The sequence below is a fragment of the Oratosquilla oratoria genome, chromosome 23 (genome assembly GCF_046742065.1).
Source record: "Oratosquilla oratoria isolate Oo_2021 chromosome 23, ASM4674206v1, whole genome shotgun sequence".
Taxonomy (NCBI): domain Eukaryota; kingdom Metazoa; phylum Arthropoda; class Malacostraca; order Stomatopoda; family Squillidae; genus Oratosquilla; species Oratosquilla oratoria.
Window position 1 is genome coordinate 22,394,080 of NC_134799.1, and position 25,515 is coordinate 22,419,594.

Genomic DNA, 25,515 nt, shown 5'->3' on the forward strand with positions numbered 1-25,515 from the left:
GCAATAGTGAGACGTTCATGAGGAAACAACTTAGAAGAACTGATGGTATTATTGAATGGAATTTTTAAAATGTCCTTAAAGGAGCGGTGAAAACTTGAGGGGACGGAAGTTTTAAAATGGTTGGCCCTAGCCTTACTGAGGGCTTGGTCCAGAAACCAAGGTGGATACGCCAACTTCTCAAGTTGACATCTGATCCCCTCAATCTCTTGGTCCAGAAATTGAGGACTGCAAATCCTGAAAGCCCTCAAGAAAAGGCCAGAGGCAACACTTTTCTTAACATTGTCAGGGTGATTGCTAAAAAATGAAGGTAACTCCCTGAGTGGGTGGGCTTACGGTACACTGTAAAGAATAAATTATCATCAGTTCTTCTTATCAAGATATCCAAGAAAGGGATTTGGTGTCCTTCTTCCCATTCAACTTTAAATTTAAGATTTGGGGTCAATTGGTTCAATTTATCATGGAACACTTCAAATGGGCCCCAACTGTCATCCCACGCCGAAAAGATATCGTCTACGTACCTGAGCCAAATCATTTCGGGCGGTTTGATGCTGGGCAAAAGGGTACACTCAAAATACTCCATGTATAAATTGGCCAAAACAGGAGACAAATTGGAACCCATACTGCAACCGAATTTTTGACGGAAGAATTGGTCTTGAAAGGAAAAAACATTTGAAGAAACACAAAGGCGAACTAAAGCAAGAATTTTGTTGACAGGGAGGGGGAAAGTGTCTTGAAACTGTTGCAGTTTGGTTTCCAAAAAAGTAAGTACATCATCGACATTAATATTCGTAAATAACGAGGAAACATCAAGACTGAGGAGCCTTAAACCCTGAACTTTCATATTTTTGATCTTAGAAATAAAATCACATGAATTTGTGATATGAGAGTTAGAGAAATTCCCAACGTACGGGGATAAAAGATCCGCTAGCCATTTAGCAAGTTTGCTAGTGCAGGAGCCGCGGTTGGATATGATGGGCCTGAGGGGAATGTCTGTTTTATGAATTTTAGGGAGACCATAAAAATATGGGAGCTTAGGGTTGGTAACTTTCAGTTCATTAATGCAATTATCAGTTGTGATGTTACGGACTTGTCTGTTAAACTCGGCGGCTGCGTTCTTGAGGGGATTTTTGGTGAGTTTTTCATAAGTGGCCAAATCTTTAAGCAACTCATAGGCTTTCTTAACATAAACAGACTGATCTAAAATAACAATATTGCCACCTTTATCCGCTTTAGTGATAATGATGTTGTCAAGTTTCTTAAGAGCAGACAGGGCCTCCCTGTGTCTTTTTGGTAGGCCACTTTCATTTTTAAAACATTCGGAAATGTCATTTGATAAAACCCCTTTAATGCAGGCAAGGTCTTTGTCATATTTGTTGTTCGCTAAATATTTGTTACACCCACGATGGAGGCCTCTCTTCCACTCCACCTCATCTTCAAGTCGAAGATCTGCTTACTTTTTTGGAAACCAAACTGCAACAGTCTCAAGACATTTTCCCCTACCTGTCAACAAAATTCTTGTTTTAGTTCGCCTTTGTGTTTCTTTAAATGTCTTTTCCTTTCAAGACCAATTCTTCCGTCAAAAATTCGGTTGCAGTATGGGTTCCAATTTGTCTCCTGTTTTGGCCAATTTATACATGGAGTATTTTGAGTGTACCCTTTTGCCCAGCATCAAACCGCCCAAAATTATTTGGCTCAGGTACGTAGACGATATCTTTTCGGCGTGGGATGACAGTTGGGGCCCATTTGAAGTGTTCCATGATAAATTGAACCAATTGACCCCAAATCTTAAATCTAAAGTTGAATGGGAAGAAGGACACCAAATCCCTTTCTTGGATATCTTGATAAGAACTGATGATAATTTATTCTTTACAGTGTACCGTAAGCCCACCCACTCAGGGAGTTACCTTCATTTTTTTAGCAATCACCCTGACAATGTTAAGAAAAGTGTTGCCTCTGGCCTTTTCTTGAGGGCTTTCAGGATTTGCAGTCCTCAATTTCTGGACCAAGAGATTGAGGGGATAAGATGTCAACTTGAGAAGTTGGCGTATCCACCTTGGTTTCTGGACCAAGCCCTCAGTAAGGCTAGGGCCAACCATTTTAAAACTTCCGTCCCCTCAAGTTTTCACTGCTCCTTTAAGGACATTTTAAAAATTCCATTCAATAATACCATCAGTTCTTCTACTAAGTTGTTTCCTCATGAACGTCTCACTATTGCCTATTACCATCCTAACACCGTGTGTAAGCAAATTGTGAACGTTCAACAAAAACCGAAGGAAGTTGAGTCACCTGGTGTTTATTGTTTGCCCTGCAAAGATTGTGATTTGGTTTACTTGGGTCAAACCGGGAGAGACTTGAACACTAGATTGGCAGAACATAAAAGGTCAATTAGGTATGGGCAAGAAAACTCGGCTGTATTTCTTCATGTCAAAAATAAGAATCATTCTTTCGATTGGGGTAAGGCCAGATTAGTGTTCAAGTCCCACTGCGGTTTCAGGAGGAAAATAGTTGAATCAGCATTAATTGAGGAATGCCCTAATATTAATATTTCTAAAGGGCAGTGGACACCTGACATTTCACGCACGGCAGTTAACAAGCTGATACGGACATTACAACCCCCCCTCCCTCCTCCGCCACCCCAGTTTGCCCCGTGCCTGAGTGAGGTCATCTGTCCACATCTCTTCCTCTCTGTAGCTTATAAGTCCACTCTGTACTCTACTCTATGTACTTTCCTGAAGAGGGCTACAGTTGATAGCCGAAATATAGGATTCTTCTTTATTCAAAGTTTATTTTCTCCGACTGTGGGTTCCTGTGTGTCATTTACAAATGTGCTACTACATTTCTGTTTAGAAATATATATATATATAATGGAAAGGGGAGTGCAAAGGGACAAGTATTGCCAGCATTGTAACCACAAAATGGCGAAATGTGAGACTGTTGTAAGATGAAGACTCCCTGTAAACCCTTCTAATTGCTCAGTTTTGTTTATAAAATATTTGTATTCTCCTTTATTCTGTGTTCTTGTCTTGGGGAGGACGTATGCCACTGCTATGTCTCTTGCTTGACACATTTTTTTATTTTTGCATTCATTTCAGCTATACTTTTTTCCACTTTAATGTGATTTTTTACTATCATCACTCCTCCATTTTTTCTCTCCTGTCTCTTCTCCATATATAGCATGGTTTCAACTAAGCACATTACGTCTATGTGTTTTTCTCTCTCTTTTCCAATAATTTGTCTCTAGTTTCATGTGTGTCTGTGTGTATTTACCTAGTTGTATTTTATGGGAAGGGGAGCTATGCTCGTGGTGTCCCATCTTGTTTTATCTAGACTGTTTTTAAATTCACGTATCATTTTTGCACACACCACATTTTCATCTAACTTGTTCCAAACATCTATTATCCTGTGGGGAAAGCTGTTCTTTTTCAGGTCTCTTCAATAATTGTCTTTCTTGATTTTCTTTCCATGTCCTCTTGTATTTCTACCATCCCATTTTAATAGATCCTCTCTATCAATAATTTCCATGCCTTTCATGATTCTATAAATAGTTATCAAGTCTCCTCTCTCTCTTCTTTGCTCCAATGTCTGTAGCTCAAGTTTTGCCAGCCTCTCCTCATATGATAGTTCTGAGAGCGTTGGTGCCAACTTCGTAATTGCTCTTTGTATTCTTTCAAGTTTTGTTGTACATTTTTTGTACTTGGTGACCACGTTGTCGCTGCATACCCCAATCTTGGTCTTATCAAAGTGACAAGTATTTTCTTCACCTTTGCTTCATCCAGGTGACCTCAGCTCAGTCCACTCGTGACCTCAGCTCAGTCCGCTCGTGACCTCAGCTAGAGACCTCGTTTTTCTGCACAGACACCAGCTAGTGAATACCTGTGAATTTTATATCTCCGAATAGTGTTAAGTGATTGTGTTGTGTTTTTGTAATTGTATACGTATAGCGCTATACAGTTACAGTTATAAGATAAAGTGCAGGGTTCTATTAAATTTCAAAACAGTTTTCTGTTACCGTATTCCAAAGGTAGGAGAAATAGTATAAGGTAAGCAGAGTAAGCTTCGCGTATTTAGTTTATTAGAGACCGCTTTGATTTGTTGTTGTTGTTGATTTGTATTTTCTCTTTGCCGTTTTTATTGCTAAAGGGGGAGCGAAATGGCTTGTGAAGGTTGCGTGAACCTAGAGGTCCGTCTCAGGATGTGTGAGGAGGCAATTCGGCTTCTCAGGAGTGCGCTCCGTGAGAAGAGTGAACCCTCCCCACAACCCAAAGAGCGTTCCACTTCTTCACCTACTGTCACTGCCATGAGCGAGTGGCGCTCCGTGGGGTCCCGTTTGTCGAGCCCGCGTTCGGTAGACGTGTGCCCTGTGGAGCAACCGCTGGCTCTAGTCAATCGTTTTGCTCTACTGGAGGATGAAGTGGCTGAAAACCAGGAGTTCTTGGTGGTGGGGGACTCCATGGTTCGAGGCTATGACGACATCCTGCAGCGAAAGACTAAGCGACGTTGCAAGCTTGTATGTCAACCGGGCCGTGGGATCGTTGATTGTACCCGGTCCATCAGGGAGCAAGGACGGAAGAACACGGTTACGATTGTACATACGGGTAGTAACGATGTAGGTAGGGTGAGATCAGAGGAGCTTGTTCGGAATTACAAGGTCCTCCTTCAGGAGATGGAGGAACGTGGGAGCCGTCACGTAGTCTGTGGGATCCTCCCGAGGATCTACGCAGGTTCGTGTTGGAACAGTAGAGCCATAGGGATCAATGATAGGATATCGCAGTTGTGCACACAATTGGGATACCACTTTCTTGATCCTTGGTATCTCTTTTCTAGGCGCCATGACCTTTACGCTTCTGATGGGATCCACCTTACCCGCAGAGGCAAAGATGTTCTTACAAACCTCATTGTGGGAGTTTGTAATGAACCAGCTCCTTTTTTAGGGTAGAAGGCCAAAGGGAAGGGGAAATAGAATGTACTTGGGAAAACAGTGTAGAGTATAGCATTAATGTAGAACAATGTACCAGTATAGGACAAAATATAATTTTAGGATATAATGTCGCTAGAGGACGAAATGTCACATTAGGATATAATGTCATAGGACAAAATGTCGCAATGGGATATAATGACAGTGGACAAAAGATCACGATGGGAAGTAATGATAAAGGAGAACAAAATATCACGATAGGATGTAATGATAATGGAGGAGAAAATATCACGGTAGGATATAATGTCATTGAAGGCCAAAATGTAATTTTAGGAAGGGATACCGGACAGAATGTCAATGAAGGCCAAAATATCATGATAGGATGTAATATCGCTAGAGGACGAAATGACACATTAGGATGTAATGTCTTAGGACAAAATGTCACAATGGGATGTAATGACAGTGGAGGACAAAAGATCACAATGGGAAATAATGATAGTGAACAAAATATCACTATATGATTTAATGATAATGTATGAGAAAATATCACTGTATGATATAATGTCAGTGAAGAACAAAATATAATTTTAGGAAGAGATACCGGACAGAATGTCAATGAAGGCCAAAATATCAAGATAGGATGTAATGACAGTGGAAGACAAAAGATCACGATGGGATGTAATTATAGTGGAGGAAAAAATATCACGGTAGGATATAATGTCACTGGAGGACAAAATATAATTTTAGAAAGGGATGCCGGACATAATGTCACTGAACGACGGGAGGCCGGCGTGAATCACGGTGACGTAGGGGGACAAAATGTACAAAATAGATCGGATGACCGTAATCGACCAGATGTCCGTGATGGGGGAAATGTTAATTTTGATAGGAGAAATGTTAATGAGGCATTGAATGTCAATGAAGGACCAAATAATAATAATATAGAGCAAGGCATAAATAAAAAACAAAATTATAATATAAGACATGATATTGAAACTCAAAATGTGTCAAAAAGAAATAATCAGGAGTTTCTTAAAACTATGTACTTTAATGCTCGTAGTATTAGGAACAAATTTCAAGAAATACAGGCGTATGTCAAAAGCGAAAATCTCGATATGATAGGAATAACTGAGACATGGTTAAATGGTACAGAGTTCGAAGCTGAATTTAATATTGCGGGATTTAAACACTTTCATCAGGATAGAAACCACAAGAAAGGTGGGGGTGTTCTATTGTACGTTAAAAACAATGTTCATGCTTGTGTTTTAGAGAAAGTGAAACAGGATGCATATGACAGTTTGTGGGTTGAGTTAACCCAAACAAATGGACAAAAAATGAATATAGGTGTAATATATAGGCCAAAGACATTATCATTAGCAGACGACAAACTGTTATTTCAAGAACTGTCTAGTTTCTGCAACCGGGATTTATTGATAATGGGTGATTTCAATTTTACTGACATTGATTGGATGACCCTTGAACATGGCCATATAGGTAGTCGCTTGATTGATTTTCTTGGTGACAATTACTTAATTCAGCATGTAAAAGAGCCCACAAGATATGGAAACATACTCGATTTATTGATCACTAGCCGCGAAAGCATGGCAACTGATGTAGAAGTCGGTGAATCTGTTGCAAATAGCGATCACAACTTAGTCAGATTCAAACTCCTAAACAATTTTAGAATAGATACTTGTGCTTCTAAAATACCCGATTTCAGTAAAGCTCAGTTCATAGAACTACGTCAGGAGCTTCAGCTTACAGATTGGGAGGAAAAATTAAACGAAAGGCCTGTAGATCAGATGTGGGAAATATTTCAAAATACGCTCACTAAGATGATTCAAACTTACATTCCTTTTAAGGACAGACGTCCCCCAAATCAGGCTCGCCCAAAGTGGCTCGACAAAGAAACTGAAAAAAGTATTGCTAAAAAGAGACAGGCTTATAAGAAATATAAGTGCTCGGGTGCATCTAATGACTATGAAAGTTATGTATCAATACAGAGAGATTTAAAAAAGACAATAAGAAAAAAAAAACGACAATACGAAATGAACATCGCTGAGAAATCCAAAGAGAATCCCAAAGAATTCTATAGTTACATTAGAGATAAAAAGGTTGTTAGGAATCACATTGGTCCACTATTATCTGCTGACGGTCAACTTGAATATTCAAATGAAGGAATGTGTAATCTCTTAAACAATTATTTTAGCTCGGTATTCGTAAACGAAACACCTCAAAGTGAATTCCAAACTGAAACCTGTGAAAAGTCTGGGGTAAACTTACTCACTACGGTAAATATAACAAAAGAAAAAATTAAAAGGTGTATAGACAAACTCAAAGTTAACAAAACACCAGGGCCTGACGGTTGGCATCCAAGAATCTTAAAGGAAATGAAAAATGAGATTGTTGTTCCATTAGAAATTATTTTCAAGAAATCCATCATATCCGGAGATGTCCCAAGAGAATGGAAGCTAGCTAACGTTACTCCCATATTCAAAAAAGGTGACAAAAAGAAACCAAATAACTATAGGCCTATAAGTTTGACTTCGATCGTAGGAAAAATAATGGAAACTATCATCAGAGATGATATCGAATATCATTTAGAAAGTAACCGTTTGATAAATGATAGCCAGCATGGTTTCAGACGGAAACGTTCTTGCGTGACTAACTTACTCGAATTCTACAACACAGTTATCTCGAATTATGACAAAAGAAACAATATAGATTTAATATATCTAGACTTTGCAAAAGCTTTTGATACCGTCCCACACGAAAGACTACTTACTAAATTAGCTTTGCATGGAATAAGTGGTAGCCTATTAGGTTGGACTAGTAATTGGTTGAAAGGTCGAAAACAGAGAGTTGTTTTAAATGGAAAAACTTCTGGATGGAAAAATGTTGCAAGTGGAGTTCCTCAGGGTTCCGTTCTTGGGCCACTTCTATTCATAGTATATATAAATGATATAGACAATGGACTAAAATCTACTGTTTCCAAATTTGCTGATGATACAAAACTGTGCGGAGTGGCAAATGATCACTCAAACCAATTAGATATTCAAGAAGATTTAGATAAATTACAGCAATGGTCTGAAAAGTGGCTAATGAAATTTAACACAAGTAAATGCAAGGTAATGCACATAGGTAAAAATAACAGTAAGTACGATTACAAGTTATTTGGAAATTCGTTAACAAAAGTGGATAGTGAAAAAGATCTCGGCGTAATTATCAGTAACGACCTCAAATCATCCAAGCAGTGTATTTCAGCCTCTGAGAAAGCAAATAAGATTCTGGGATTGATTGCGCGATCTTTTGATTTCAAAAGTCCATCACTCATTAACAAGGTATATAAATCGTTAGTTCGTCCACATTTGGAATATGCTGTTTCCGTATGGTCACCGAATCTCATTAAAGACATTGACAGACTGGAAAAAGGTACAACGGCGAGCCACAAAACTGATTCCAAATATCAAAAAGAAATCATACGAAAATCGACTTAAGCACATGAATCTGTTTTCCCTAAAAAAGCGTAGACTCAGAGGTGACTTGATACAGGTCTTTAAGATTTTAAAGGGAATTGACAACATCAAAAGTGACAAAATTTTCACATTGAATGAGAATCAGACAAGAAACAATGGTCTCAAACTGTCCGGAAATAGATTCAATTTGGAAGTAGGTAGAAACAACTTTGCCAACCGTGTAGTTAATGAATGGAATAAACTTCCTGCACAGGTAGTGCAATGTAGTTCAGTTCGAAGCTTTAAGAATCATTTAGATAAATACCTAAGTAAGATGCTGTAATTATTATAATTTATGTTATATTATTTGTTTTTGTTTTGTTATAATTTGTCTGTCTGATTTTCATTTATTATTAGTTATATGTCAATTTATTATCATTTACTATTTACCTGTTTGTTTGTTATTCAACTATACCAATGCATTTATTTATGTATTTTAATTGTTATTTACATTGTTATAGTTTTAATTTATTATTAATATGATTTTTTTTTTTTTTTTTTTTTTTTTTTTTTTTTTTTTTTTTTTTTTTTTGCATCCGACCTAGATATGGATCAAAAGGTCTCCTGTCGGCATGCTTTGCCTTTGTAATCCTTTGTAATCCTTTGATTGATCTTATTAAATTATAAGTTTCTCCAAAAATTTTGTTTATATGTTTCTCAGGGGACATATTATTCATAATAATGACTCCTAGGTCCTTCTCTTTTTCCACTTTTTTAATTTCTTCCTCTCCCAATGTATATGATCCCACTATTCTTTTTTTGCTTCTTCCAAATTCCATTATACTACACTTCTTAATGTTGAATTCCACCTCCCACTTCCTACTCCATTCCCATACTTTATTGAGATCACTTTGCAGTGACTCACAATCTTCTATGGTGTTCACTTTTTTCAACATTTTTGCATTGTATGCGAAGAAGTTCATTTAACTTTCAATCCCTTCACCCATATCATTAATATATATAGCAAACATTATTGAGGCCAGAACGGTTCCTTGTGGAACTCCACTAATCACCTCATCCCAATTGGAATGTTTGTCCCTTATCACCCTTTTCATGCAAGAAGTCTTCCATCCACTTAGGTAGTTTGCCCTGTATTCCTCCTGCAGTTTCTAATTTCTTTAGCAATTTATGTGGCACCTTATCAAAAGCTTTTCTCAGGTCTAGAAATGCACAATCAGCCCATCCATCTCTTTCTTCTATTACATCTATTAGTCTTGAATAGAAAAACATCAGGTTTGTGACACATGATCGTCCCTATCTAAATCCAAACTACCTCAGATTTAGTACATTTTTTTCAAATGCTTTACCCATCTAATTTTGATAATTATTTCACAAATTTTAGCTACCATACTTGAAAGAGAGACCGGCCTATAGTTTATAGGATCGTCTTTGTCCCCTTTTATATATTAGTACTATATTTCCTCTTTTCCAATCTTCTGGAACTTTTCCTTCCTTCAATGAACTGCTTACTAGACTATGTATTTTGTCTATTAGTTTGTTCCTACACTCTCAAAATCCAGTTTGCCATTTCATCTGGACCATGCGATTTTCTAACATCAAGATTACTCAAGTGTTTCATTATTTCATTCTTTGTTACATCTCATTCATAGGGGGGACTTTTCCCTCCCACTTGACATCTCTAAGTTGTATGTTCTCTCTCGTAAACAGTGATTTAAAATGTTTGTTCATAATTTCTGCCATTTCTATTTCCTCTGTGCATTCTATTCCTCCTTGTCGTAGTTTCACTAATTCCTGTTTGTTTTTCAATTTGTTTACAAATCTATAAAATAGTTTTGGTTTATCTTTACATTTTTTGTGTTGTCTCTTTTCTTCTCTGCACACTTGTACATATTCATTTCTATAACCAGTATATATTTTCCATTTTTTTTTTTTTTTCATTTTATCCAAGCTTTATTCCTTTTATCTTTTAACTCGCTACATCTTTTGTTGTACCAACATTCTACATATTCTTTTTCTTGTTTTTGTCTTGCAACATACTTTTCCACTCCTTCCTTATCATTTTTTTTTTTTCAAGATTTTCCATTTCTCTTCTACTGTTGTTTCCTTTTTGTATATTCTTTCCCAGTCTGCTTTTTGAATTTTTTTTTCTCATTTTATAAAAAAAAAAAATTCCATACATCATTCTTCCCTTTCTATATTGTTCATTTCTTCCCATATATTTCACTTCATTTAGTTCCAGTTCAACCAATATGTGGTCACTTTTATTTATTGGTGTCTTATATTCAATCTTGTCCACTACTTCAAGTTCTGATGTGATTATCAGGTCTAGTCTTGATGGCTCTTCCTCATTTCTATCCCTAGTATTCTCTTGTATCCATTGTGTCATTGTATGTCCTATAATCATATCAAGTAGTACATTTCCCCATAGGTCATCTCCACGCTTCAATGTCATCTCTTCCCAGCATATTTCTTTACAATTAAAGTTACCCAGTATAACTATTCTTCCTCCATCTTCCATTATCTTATCTAGTGTTATCCTTGTGTCTTCTAACATATTCTTATGTTCTCTCTCTTCCCACGAAGCCGTTTTAGGAGGCACATAATTTACCACAAACTTCCTGCTCTTCTTGTCCCTGTCCTCTATTTCCATCATAATCATCTCCACTCTATTCTTTCCATATGTAACATTCCTCACATTTATATCCTTCTTAGTCAGGAACATAACTCCATCCCCTTGTTTTACTTCTCTGTTTCTAATCCAATAAGTACATACACCATGTCCTACACTGTTGGATGATAATGGACCTATGATTTTTGTCTCAACAATTCCCATTATGTCAGGTTCTTTTTCCTTCAGGTATTCATTCAGTTCATCCAACCCTGTTATTAACCCATCTGTATTTGTGAAGGACACTTTTAATTTTCCATTACCTCCATCCTGTTTTCCGTTTCCCTTCTGTTTTTCTCTGCTGTGAACCATTTCCTCACTTTCATATCCAATACTCTCCAATAGAATTTCTCTTTGTCTGACTCTGCTCTGTTCTCGTTTTTTTCCTTAGCTTTGATTCTTTTTGTTTTTTCTTCCTCTCTTTCTTCTTTATTCATCTCCCTTTTTATCCATACCCGTTTGTACTGCTCACTTTCTACTAGTTTCCCTGTTTCTGATAGGACATTCTCTGCTGTTGTTTGTGACCTGAATTTAACCTTAATTGGTCTGGTCTTGGCTATACTGTATTTCCCTAGTCTATATACTTCTTTGATTTCTTTCCCTATTTCCTGTTCACCTTCTTGAAATATTTCAATACCTTATTTACCTTTTCTTTCTCATCTCTTACTCTTGTAGTACTATTTGGATTATACTTCTCTTCCATTCCTAATTATACATTTCTTTTTATCTGCTAAGTCTCTTACTATATTCTCCTCTCTCATAACTGTGTCCTTAGCATGTTCCTTCATCTGTTGTTTCACTATATCTCTAAATTCAATTTTATTTTCCTCCTGAACTTTTCTCCAACCCTTTACCTCTGTTAGCTCCACAGCCATTATCACTTTAGTCACTTATGTTATTCATCTGTAGGCCCAATGCCACTTCCTTCTCTTAAGTATGTTTCCACCAAATCTTTTGTCACAAGTTTGTAAAGTTTCTTGATGGGGGTGAATTAAAACAGAGATATAGTTTACTTCTTTTCTTCAATTAATTACACTTGGTTATTCAAGCTACACCAAGGGAATCCCACTTGGGATCCTTGTACATCCACCAAACCAAGTCTGCTCTGACGTCACTATTTAATTCATCCAATAACTTTGAATGTTACAAATAAGTGCCACCCTTTAAGGGTGTGACTTTACCTCTGTGCACTAATAATTTCTCTCCTCCTCCACCCTTTTCTCCAATCAGAAAGGCTGTTATACTGTCTCAAGCAATACTGCTTACGCAAGCAATTCTGTCGCAAGCAGAATGTGGCTTCATGTTTATATTTCGTCACATCATCACTTCTATCGATACCCTAGCCTATACTGACAAACATCTGATGGCAAGCGAGAATATGCAACTCTGCACTTCCTCATGGCCATTGTTTCAAAACATCCAAGCAATAAACTTTGCATATCTTTCCACCTACCCCTCTATCTACTTAACCATTTCCATACGGTGACGCCTATGTAGGCGGCATGAGGAGCAAGTGGGTACTTGATTATGCCGACATCGGCATCTTGATTATATTTATTGTAGTCGTACCTACGTAATTTCCATTCTCTCTAAACTGGCTTCATCAATTTTCTATGGTTATCAAAATACACAGGTGAAAGAGAACGAACGATTGAGCACTGACTTTATTTTTTATAATGCGATTATTATGACGCAACATCGCATGTCGGGCAGCTAATGATGCCATACGTGCGATGTGCCCCGGAGTGAAGAGGTTAAATGTCTACCTCTATCTATCAGCCTCTTACAGGGCTCAGCAGCTACCCTTGGTCATCCCAACCAATGATATCTACTACCCTCTTACAGGGTTGCTAGAATACTTGGAAATCATCATATATAAGAAGCTAATCTATCCTTGCATAAACTGGTAAAATGGTATCAGAAAACATGTCAAACATATACTTATCAAAGAAATAAGCAACCCTCCAAATTGCATAGAGTGAATAATAATTCAAGCTGAATAATGGTGAATAACATACATGTCAGAATAATAATGCATATACCAAAATAATTTGCAACACAGATAAAATGAAATGTAAAATAGATTTGCAAAACCCACTACTTTCATTAAGAACATTAGATTTCAATGGAGAATGTTTTCATCTTCTCAACGATGTTGAGATAGGTAATATGCAACAAAAGTATTGTAAAGTGTGTCTTTGTTAACACAATTTATTTTTTTCTAAGACACACTCTTAATGCTTCACAAAATACTTTTTCTATACTTATATGAATTGTCCTTAAGTATTGGCAAGATTCCAAATCTGACCACAGCAGGTCCAAGGTCTTCATGTCCCAGCTTGACACCAAGTTCCAGTAGTTTAGGTCTCCCATCCCAAGTACATACATTTGGTCAAATTAATACTATCTGTAAAATACATCAAGATTAATATTCAATTCACATAGAATATTATCAAAATATTCCCTATACTCTTCTGGTTCATTAAAATTGATACATAGGGTATCACAGCAGTCATTTTCACAAATCTGCAACCTAACCTTCTTCATATCATCTAAATGGCCTATCAATTCTTCCCTACTTTCCAAGTGTAAGAGATTATATTTATTTCCACCTGCAGAATCAATTACCCTATATGGACCTGAGTACCTTGGTGAAAGTTTATTATAGGGTGAATGTAGTTTGACCATGGTTAAATCTCCTATTTTTAATTCTAGTTTATGTGCGATTTTGTGTTGTTGCTTTTTCATTTTACGTTGATACATTTTAATTTACAAAATTAATAATTAATTTTCTATTGCTATACAGTATTGCGCCCATGGTCGAAACTAAAAAAATACCCCGGTATTTAATATGGAATGTCAGCATACGCGGATTTGGTCATACACGGTAATTTCAGGAACCTAACCACCGCGTTATTTGAGGGCTTTCTGTACTATCAAAACAGTAAATAAAGCTTTAATGTACTGTATAAAAGAGGGAAAATACACGAAAATAAAGATACATGTATTGCTGGACATTGTACATACACCACATGTACGTATATGTATACACTTTCGCTTAATGACCAATTCGGTTAACAACGGCGACGCTGGTCCCAATTGTCGTCGTTAAACAAGGAGTGGTTGTATCTGCTTGAAGAATCTGGTTGACTGACAGATTCTTTCTGAAGACTAGGGAGGTCCCCACTGCCCTCAGGTCATGGACTTTCGCTTTAGGGCAATCTGTGTGGTTCATGTCGTAGGCTCTGGGGATGACTTCCTTGATCCAGTAAGAAATTTAATTCTTAGTGATGGGCTTCGGCTTACCTTTAGTAGAGACAAACAACCTCTTTAATTCTGGTCTAAGATGTTCAGTTCTCTTGAGGTAGGTCTGGATGGCTCGTACTGGGCATAGTACTGTTTCAGTCTGTTCTCCCCCTACAAATTCGTCTAAGGACGGAACAATAAAGGACCAGAATCTAGGGTCGGATTTGGCAGGATCTTGGTTTTTGGCAATGAATTGAGGCATAAAAGTGAAGGAGACCTCTTTCCATCCTTTGGAATGGGCGACTCTATAAGAGATGGCGTGTAACTCCCCTACTCTCTTGGAAGATGCCAGGGCTAGCAGAAAAACTGTCTTCAAGGTGAGGTCCTTCAGATGTGCCTCTCGGAGGGGTTTGTAAGGGGGACCCCTCAGAGAGTTCAGGACTACTGCCACATCCCACGGAAAAGAACTGATTTCCCTGGGGGGCACGATCTTTTGAAGTGCCTGAAGAGCATGGAAATTTCTGGTGAAAGGGCTAGGTCCATTCCCTTCAGAGAAAACACCTGATTTAGAGCTGCCCTATAGCCTTGCACTGCCGAGAGGGAGATCTTCTTGGACTTCCTGAGGAAGTGGAAGAAGGAGGTGATCTCAGGAATGGTGGCTTGATCTGGAAGTATTTTCCTGGAGTGGCACCATTCTGCAAAGGCATTCTATTTCCCTTGATAAAGGTTAGCTGAGGAAGAGCAAATAGGAGCGGACATGTCCTCCGCCACCTCTCTGGGAAAACCCTTCTTTAGGAGGATCCGGACCATAGTCTGAACACGTGAAGATTGAGTGCTGAAGGGTTCTTGTGCCAAGCCCCGTTGATGGGTTGATGTAGAAGGTCTGGTCTTCCCTGAAGGGCCAGAGGCTCTTCTACTGCTAGATCGAGGGCGTCTGGAAACCATGGGGCTTCTGGCCACCAAGGAGCGATCAAAATCATCCGAAGGTTGGATGCCTTTCTTGCTCTCTGGAGTACCTTCTGGAGCAAGGGAAACGGTGGGAAAGTGTAGGTGTCCAGGTTGTCCCAACTTTGCAGAAGAGCATCTTCTCCTGCTGCCAGAGGATCCGGGAGAGGGCTGAAATATATTGGGAGTTGGTGATTCCATCTCGTGGCGAAAAGGTCCACTAGAGGGGAGCCCCATTTGCTGAGGATGAAGTTTGCTACTTCTTGATGGAGGGACCATTCTGTGCTGATTATCTGATTCTTCCTGCTGAGGTGGTCCGCCCAGACATTCCTCTTCCCTGGGATGTAGCGGGCTTTGAGTGACACTTGGAGATTCTCGGCTAGATTGAGGATGTCCATAGTCAGAATGCATAGGTCCTGGGAGACTGTGCCCCCTTGCTTGTTCAGGTAGGCTACTACCAAGGAACCGTCTGACATTATGCCCACTACTTTCCCCGAGACTTGATCCTTGAAGTGACGGAGAGCCAGGAGTACTGCTTTCAACTCTAGCCAGTTGATATGGGCTGTCCGCTCGACTGTGGACCAGGAACCGCTGACGTGATCGTCGTTGAGGTGGGCTCCCCAGCCCTCCTTGGAGGCATCGGAGAACAGGAGGACTTCGGGGGGAGATGGGCCGAGGGGCATCCCCACGAGCAGGTTGCACGGGTCCTTCCACCAGAGAAGAGAATCCTTGACTTCTTCGGTGAGGGAGATGTGTTGTAGGGGTTCTCCCTCTTGCGGGGCCCACTGAGACTTGAGGAGCCACTGTAGCGGTCGCATTCTTTGTCTGCTCCTGGGGATTAATCTCTCTACGGAGGCCATATGGCCCAGGAGGATTTGGCATTGTTTCGCCGTCAGGAACCCGGTCGATAGTGCCTGTGCAACTAGAGAAGTGAGATTCTGGATCCTCTTTTCTACTGGGAAGGACTTCATTAGGGAGGAGTCCAGGACCATACCCAGGTACGTGACTCTCTGTTTTGGTAAGAAATCTGACTTCTCCGGGTTTACTACGGTGCCCAATTTCCGGACGAAGGTTAGGACCATTCTCAGGTGTTCTTGGCATAGCTGGACGGAATGTGCAAGGATCAGCCAATCGTCCAGGTAACGGAGTAGGCGAATTCCCCTGGAGTGGGACCACGCTGAAACGAGTTTGAACAATCTGGTGAAGACTTGGGGTGCTGTGGAAAGTCCAAAGCAAAGGCAGGTGTACTGGAAGGTGTTGCCCCTGTGGACGATTCTGAGGAATTTCCTGGAGGAGGGATGCACTGGTATTTGGAAATAGGCATCTTGGAGGTCCAGTGACACCATGAAGTCCCCTTCCCTGATAGACGACCTTACGGACTCTGGGGTGTCCATTCGGAACTTCGTCAGGGAAAGGAACTTGTTGAGTGGAGACAAATTGACTCGAACGTGGCTTCCTCTTCTTGTGGAGGGCCCAGTAGATTAGCTCTCCTAACTTTAGAGAGGATCTCTGAGAAGGAGGGTTTAACAACCATCAGGGATTCCAACTGGGAATCCTCTCATCTCCAGTGCTGTGGACGTCGTCGTCGTCGTAGCTGGAGTCTGGTCAGCGAGAAACATCACATCTTCATCCTTGTCCCTGATTGGTTCGGAGAGGGGTTCCGATCAGCTGGAACATGTTCTAGGAGGGCTCTTGTGGGCGTTGAATCCTTTCAAACTTTTCTTGAGTTGCCCGGATGAATTCGCGTTGTTCATCCATCATCTGTTCTTTCATTGTGTGAAAGAGGGAATAGATAGTGGGGAGAAGTTCCTCTACATGCCTGCTTGGAGAGTCGCGATTAGGTTCAGGTGGTCCGGGGGACCCTAAGGAGAGGTTCTCTCTTCTGGTCGAGGTGGTTTTACTCGCAAGTAACGCACGCGTAGGCTCACCTCTGTCCTCATGATCAAAGGGCATGGAAAGGTCTCCGCTGATCACCCGGCTCTTCCTAGGATGGGTTTTATGCGTACTGCGGGATTCCTGAGCAGAAGAGGCTGAGGGGCTCTTTGTCCATTTCGGCGTCAAGTTTCCGGGAAGGGTCGAGGGCAAGCCGCAAGCGACCTCATACGGGAAAAATCTCGTACAGGAGCGGTAGCTAGAGGTGGCCGGAGGCTCATGTCCGTCTAAGCCAGTGGTTCTTATCCTTTTTTGGCAGCGACCCAAAATTTTGCACAAATCAAGCATCGCGACCCAAGCCTACATAGATATACGAATTGTCTTTATAAGTAATATGATTATGCTTTTAACCCCTTCCATACGGTGCCGCACACGTAGGCGTCATGGGGAGCGAGTGTATTCGCGAGGCTGCCATATCGGCGTCTTGATTATATCTATTGTAGTCGCCCCTGTGTTTTTACATTCTCTCTAATTCTTTTGTAATCGCATTCTCTATGGTTATCAAAATTCACGGGTGAAAGAGAGAACGATCGATATAAGCGGTGACTATATTTTATGGTGCGAGTATTATTACTTTACGTCGTACGGCTGGCATTGGCTGCTGCCCGCGAGATCTAAGTCCCGTACTGCCTAAGTGGCGACCCAAATTTGGGTCGCGACCCAGGGGTTAAGAACCACTGGTCTAAGCTAACCGCCCTGGTTGAAGGAATAGAGGACAACTTGGCCTGAGAATGACTCAAGGTGGACATTGTACAGCCTTCTTGTCTTCTACGCTTTGGAGGAGGGAGAGAATTGCTCGTCTCCTCTGAAGTCGTAGTCTGCCTTCTCTTGTTTTTGGGGGATGAGGGCGGAAGCCATTTTCTATGCTTGCGCACCTTTTTCCCTGCATGCGCTTTCTTGTGAACATGAAAGTACACGGACCACTGACTATCATCCCATTGAATGCACGTCTCACACGGGGATGAAGGTGAACACTTGAGAGCTCTACACTTTATACACCAAATATGAGGGTCAGCTTGTGCTGGCGGTAACGGGGTGAGGCAGGGATATCTCCCTTCAGCGAAGGCACACAACCTATCTTGAACAACAACAACACTGGAACCAGATTCCATACTTACAGTGAAGGGTGGGATACCCAGTGGCGGTTAGGGGAATAATACAGGAAAGGGAGAGGGCACTCAAGAAATTCCAGGACACAGGATGGCGTAGGTAAACCCCAATGAAATTGAAGGACGACGAACTCCTTAGCGTCCTGGGAGTGAGCTGGCGACGATCGAAGTGGGTTGCTTGATTTTCAGCACACAATTCAAATATTGAACCGTTGATTAATTAACGGTTCGCTGCCGTGCTAATAAGGGATTTTTACTTACAATTGGCCCAATAAGGGGGAAACCGATAAAAACTAAATAGGAGCAGGTATAGTTGAGAGATGTTGACTCGTTGACTACCGCGAAGAGAATGGAGTATAGTGTGCGAGACTTGTGGTGGAGGGCAAGGGCCCCCTTGCCCCAATAGGGCCCCTTACTGAGGATAAGCGTTGCCCAGACCCACAGAGTGAGGATTTTGATTTAGCGGTAGAAATATTTGCGCTACGCAAACTATCCTATTGTAAGGAGTACTGAAGAGTTTGTATTCTTCGGAACAAATTTCCGATTTACTGATGAATGCAAGCTGCCATGTTTTTATCATGTTTCTATGTACCGATATGTAACTGATGATGTGATTAGTTAAAATCTACTATGATTGTAGTAAAATACACTAACGCAACATTTTTAATTAAATTTCCCACGATATTTAAATTTGGCCATTTGAATGGCATGCGATTAAAATGACACACTACTGGCTGGCGTCATAGACGGTGGCACCTCTAGCAGTGTTTGACCTAGCTATCTTGGTGCCTTACCTTAATATTTCAACTTGGAAAGCTATTTTGCCAAGGTTGATAACCAAATTTCCTTTTAAATCTGTGATTTTTTTTTGTATTTGAAGAATTGAGCATACACTTGCACAACAACAAGATAATTTGAATACCCTGCGCATGCTCTGAATGATGCAAGCATTCAAACTGAGACATACTTATTTCAACGGGCCACAAAAGATGGCGTTGTAAGCCGTACACTAGCGATGGTGGCGCCACAAGTGGATTCGCCCGTATCTACATAAAGCCCAAGTATTCCAATATTTAATCAAATTAGACCAGTGGTTTAGAGTTTCTGTGTATATCTTTTACCAAAATCTTTACAAATTACCACCCTTAATTCTAACCTTCTGTTATGGTAAAGTCTAGCCAAAAATTCAGGATAAAAAAAATAATTAAAAAATCATATCTCCCTTATTTCTTAAGCTATTTAAAAAATTTGGACAATTTATAGTTTCACCCAACCATATAATTTGATATGTGGCTTATGTGTTTCTGGTGAGAAATGTTGTGATATGAACGATGGTGTACATCATTTCCGTCGCAAATGCATACTTTTGAAGTAATTAAGTATTGAAGTTATGCACTTATGCCTACATCTCCCAAACGATCTGGGGGGACGTGTGGGAAATCAGGGTTTTTGGGTGGGGAAGACTAATAAATGGAGTAATGTGCATTGCAAAACAGGTATAAAATGAACAAAATCATTTAAAAAATATAAAAAAAAAAAATTAAAAATCACATTCTATGGCCAGAGTCCACCAGTAGCCATCTTTGTGTTTACCAACGAATCGAACAATGTCTCGCTAGATGTGCCACACTTAGCGAAGTCCACTCCAGCCGTGCAAGACTTCCTAACCATAAACTAACATTACCTCTGTTAGGTTAGGTTAGTTTACTTTACTTTACGGTTACCAAGTCTTGCGCGAGCTGCTAATCCAGCGCTTCTGGTCACAAAAATTTACAATCGTTAGTAAACAAACATGGCGCCGCACACGGTACCCGCCAATATGGGATATTTTTGTTTTTTATGGGTTTCTTTAGTCTTCTTCATTTTACACCTGTTTGGCAATGCACATTACTCCATTTATTAGTCTCCCCCACCCAAAAACCCCGATTTCCCACACGTCCCCCCAGATCGTTCGGGAGATGTAGGCATAAGTGCATAACTTCAATATTTAATTACTTCAAAAAGTACGCATTTGCGACGGAAATTATATACACCATCGTTCATATCACAACATTTCTCACCAGAAACACATAAGCCACATATCAAATTCTATGGTTGGGTGAAACTATAAATTGACAAAAAATTTAAAAAGTACCGTATTTTACGGCTTGCAAGACGCTGCATCTTGTAAGACGCACCCTAATATTTGAAAGAAATTCCTAAGAAAAAAAAAGAAGTCATTCTCATACAAGAACACATTCACCATATACCCAACCACTGAACACAAAAACATAAGAAACAAGGACGACACGTATTGGACGTATTGTTCACATTACGAAATCACTTGTCCGATTTTGTTTGTATGGCGATGATACTGGTTGGTGATTAGTGAATATACTATACATTTTTCATTGTCCAAGGGTGGTTTTATTTTCATAAAAATAAGATAAAAATTTCAAAAATATGGATGTAGATATATAAAACTCCACTGCCGAATAATTTTTTCGGAAGGTGGTGGTCCAAAGTCTTTCTGCTGCTCTTTTACAGTGTTCTTTGGCATATCGTACAATTTGTAGCTTGTATGCGATAGCATAACTAAACCGTTTTGATGAACTAGCCATGGGTGATAATTTCCAGGACAAAAAATCTTATGACACGTGTGACAGGCTAGTGGTAATTGATAAAGGCACCTGGCATTTGCGTGCGTTCGTGTGTATGTGTGTGTTGCTATGAGACGAGGGAACGGCCCGTTTTCTCCACACGCCGAGTAGGCTCCAGGAAGGATTATGGTATTGGAAATACTTGTAACAGCTAAGTACTGAGTTTACATCATATAAAAGGTTGAATTAAATAGTACTTAAGCTAACATCATAGTGTAATGACTCAACATACAAATCCAGGTCTCTATCGGTCAAGTCTCCAAGCTTACATGAGCCTGGGTGTTGCCTTGCAATACAACATTCGTCTTGGAAGACGCATTAGCATTTTTCAGGGTATTTTTTAGGAAAAAAAAGTGCGTCTTGTAAGCCGTAAAAAACGGTATCTTGTTTCTAATGAAAGTGTCTTTCATATGCATCAAGAATTTAGGGATAAATTTTTTAAATTTTGTGCCCGTACCTATAATTATTATAATTATAGGTACGGGCACAAAATTTAAAAGAAATTTATCCCTTAAAGTATAATTATCATACTTGGGGAGACAGGACTGCTCAGTCTAGAGAATGACAACAACAACCGTCAAATTCAAGTGAATCGTTGCCAACAATCTTATTGCAAGCTGCACTTGTGATAGCATTAGTTGAGCCTGGGGTTACAAGATACAGGATCTGGCCTTTGGGTCTGACAGTCTGGGGGAGTCGCTTATTCAACCGATACTGGACTATTGTAGCCAACTCTGGTCACCACACAAACGCGGAGACATCCAGAAGCTTGAAGCTGTCCAACGGAACTACACCAGGTGCATCAAAGGGATGCAAGATCTCAACTATTGGGATCGCCTGGGAGCACTAGGCCTATACTCTCAACAGAGGAGGAGAGAAAGATACAGGGCCATTTACACATGGAAAATCCTTGAGGGACTTGTTCCAGACCCCACGCCCTCTACAATCAAGCCATACCACAGTATAAGGCATGGGCACAAATGTGAGAGGCAAACTCTCCCATCAAGAGCCCCGGCGAGGATTAAGACCCTACTGGCAACCAGCCTAGGCCATGAGGGTCCAAAAATCTTCAACACCCTCCCAAAGGAGGTGAGAGAGAAAACTAAATGCTCGGTGGACAGCTTCAAACATGCACTGGACAGGTTGCTGCGGAAGGTGCCAGACGAGCCTCCAGTGCCAGGCTACACTAACACTGCCATAAGTAGGTTCTCTCAAAACACACTACCAGACCAACTGACCCTCGTAAGGAAGGACAACAGGACTGGCAGCAGCGGTAGTCCACTACGGCTGTGAGGATCGACCTCAGAACTTCACTAAGTAAACTAGGTAAGTAAAGAGTGGACTGAGGAAGAATTCCTATCAGTAATCATACCACGCGACCTTATTAATATTATCATGTGAAATTACAAATACCCTACATTGCCTATGAGTAGATCTAAACACTATTACCTGATATTGTTTGTGTATATACAACAGAACCAGTATTATTACAACAATTACTATTCCTCGCGTTTTCCTTGCGTCAAGAGAAGTTGTTTTAAAAATTTCGTTGGATACATTTGTTTACATATATGGATCACTATTGTTAAACATTTATCTAAAACTGTCGTATTATTTATTATATACTATTGTCAATCTATAGACGCTATATGTTTGATATAACCATATTATACTAAATATAATGGGATTATAAAAAGTGTTAAGGCTACCATAATTTATCATATTATCACATGATACATAATTTATTATAGTATCGCATGATACCTTAGCCCCCACAACAACAAAATGTACAATATTTCTTTAGTTTCTTCCCGGGGCGCGTCACATTAGCTCCACATCAAAAAATATATATATGTTTATAATACATCCCGACAGAGGCATTTATAGAGCAAATAAGCTAATATTACTCATAGAATCAATAACCCAGAGGTCCCCGGAAATGAAAGTAAGACTCCAATGGGAGAGAGAGGGGAGGAAAGCCAAAACCAAAGGGGAGATTTTTTAGATACATCAAAGGAAATACAAGCCCTTCAGTCACAAATAAATCATATCTTGCAAATAGTGCAAAACCAACAACATCCACAGCAGCAGCGAACGATGGTTGCAACTGGGACACCAGTACAACCAGCGATCAACATAATAAGGCCGCAACACTTTCAATGGCACCCACACCATCGGTGGCCACTTCAAGGTTTCCCGGTAAGGTCAGCACAGGCTGCACACTAGGGAAATATCTTCTATGTAATATATAACGCCTCTTCCCCACCTCAAATCAAACTAAAGTGAGAAAATTAGAGGAGCCAGCCAAAGAGAGCGATTATCTTTTCCTCTGTCTCACAGATTCACATCTGAATGCAGATATAGAATATGAGGATATCAAAATAGAGGACTATACCCTGTATCGCACGGATAGAAAGGACAGAAGCCATGGGGAGTAGTGATATGCCTCCGTGATGATTTAGCTGCAAGTGCAAAAGTGCTGAATATATACTCAGATAGCTCAAATGAAATGATAACAGTAAAAATGCCCAAAATAAATTTGACACTAACATTAGTTTATAGACCACCTATAGAGTAGTAATTAGAGATAAATTCTCAAATTGGGAAGAAATGATAAATGGTGTCCTGCAGGGATCAGTACTGGCTTCGATCATTTTTGCCATATACATAAATGACATGGATGAAGGAAAAGTGTTATATGAATTTCTTTGCAGACGACGCAAAAATACTAAAGAAAGTAAGAACGCAAGAGGATTGCAACTCATTACAACAAGACTTGGACAAGATCTAGAAATGGACTCACAAGTGGGAAGTGAAATTCAATATCAAGAAATGTAGTATAATGGAATTTGGAAAAAGTAAAAACAGAAGAGATCAAAAAAGAAAACTCGGAAAAAGAACTTGGAGTGATGATCAGCAAAGACATGTCACCGGACAAACATTGTTACGAACACGTAAAGTGCCTCTCGTAAATTACCTCGTTCGGGTAGTTTACGATTAGCAGAGGTAGTTAGGCAGGCAGGCAAGGAGGAGGAGGAGGTGGAGAAGAGGCGATGTCGTAACCAAAATACAGTGGGACGGTCAGATTGTGCTTGTAGCCTAAACGAACTGTGTCGTAAGACTGAAGACATCGCCTCAAGCCGTGAATTCTTGCGCCCCCCTTTGCCCATTATTGATAATTTAGTTACGTTGCCTGCATACAAACTGGAACAGTCGAACTGTGCTTCTTTTGTTATATTTACGTGAATGTGTATATCCTCATTGTATAGACGAAGACCATGTTTGTTTGCCCTGCATTAATATAAGTGACCAAGGAAGATCGTGTTTTTGTTCTCTCATACCATCTTTGTCGTCGCTACTGGGCTTGGCGAATCTTAGAAGTTGTGTTTGAACGACACTGTCCGGAGCCGTTCGAAGGAGCCCGGGGTGTTCGTTTCAATATCAATGAAATAGTCGGAGAAACCTACAATTTATTGAGGTCAATCAAAGTGGCATTTGTCTATTAGGATGAAGAAATTATACAATATATATATATATATATATATATTATATATATATAATATATATATATACTATATATATATATATATATATACTAATAAGACCAAAACTCGAGCACGCAGCAACACTATGGACACCCAGTACCAAAGAGAATATAAAAAATTAGAAAGAATACAAAGATCAACAACAAAACTGGCACCAACTCTTTCCAAAATGACATATGAACAAAGACTGTCCAAATTAGAATTACCAACTCTGGAACAAAGAAGGGAAAGATGACACCTACTATCTATAGAATTATGAAAAGAATGGAAATCTTAGATAAGAATGATTTATTGAAATGGGACAATGGAAAAACAAGAGGACAAGAAAAGAAATCCAAAAAAGGTCATTACAGAAGAGATCTGAAAAAATAGCTTCCCACACAGAGTGATAGATACTTGGAACAAATTAGACAAACAATGTGTACAAACACTATTCAAGATTTTAAGAAAAAACTTGATGATGTAGATGAACAAGCATGGAGACGGCGACATAACCATGAACTGAGAGAGTTGGTAGATCAAGGAAGCATCGTAAGTACAATAAAGGCAAGACGAGTGCAATGGGCTGATCATGTCGCCCGAATGGAAATGGACAGAATTCCAAGAAAGGTCATGACGGAAAGAATGGTCGGTGGAAGAAGATTAGTAGGAAGACCCTGAAGAAATTGGATGGATAACATCAAACAAGACCTAAAAAGTGCTGGGATGGAGAATACGGAAGACTGGATGACAAGTGCGCAACACCGACGTCAATGGAGGCAGATAGTATCGGCGGTGAGGGGTCAGCAAGCGGCCCAAACACCAACAGAGTGAGTATATATATATATACTGTATATACAGGATGTTCAAAAAAAAATTGACGTAATTTCGCAGGCCAATAATTTTGGCAATTTTCGTTGAAACGACCTCAAATTTTCACGGCTTGCATAGAAACAGTTCAAGATTTTATGTTTAATGTTTGACATTTATCTCTTTTCAGGTTGAGAAATGCCGTTCACTTCAAAAGAAAAGTCATTTTGCGTGTTGGAATATGCTCAAAC

At 39.8% G+C, this 25,515-nt stretch overlaps 1 protein-coding gene across 2 annotated transcripts in view; it reads right to left on the reverse strand.

The window, feature by feature from the left end:
- Positions 1 to 22,500, reverse strand: part of LOC143038023 (uncharacterized) — a 77,884-nt gene extending 55,384 nt beyond the window's left edge. Inside the window, exon 1 of one of the 2 annotated variants that reach the window (XM_076206874.1) lies at positions 22,380 to 22,500. Coding sequence is in view for 1 of the 2 variants with exons in the window: in XM_076206873.1 (XP_076062988.1) it covers positions 13,324 to 13,447 (124 nt within the window). In the remaining variant the exon portion in view is untranslated. Of the gene's footprint in view, positions 1 to 13,323; positions 13,448 to 22,379 lie in introns of those variants that run through there. The other variant, XM_076206873.1, reaches the window with a different exon arrangement.
- Positions 22,501 to 25,515: the final 3,015 nt, after the last annotated feature.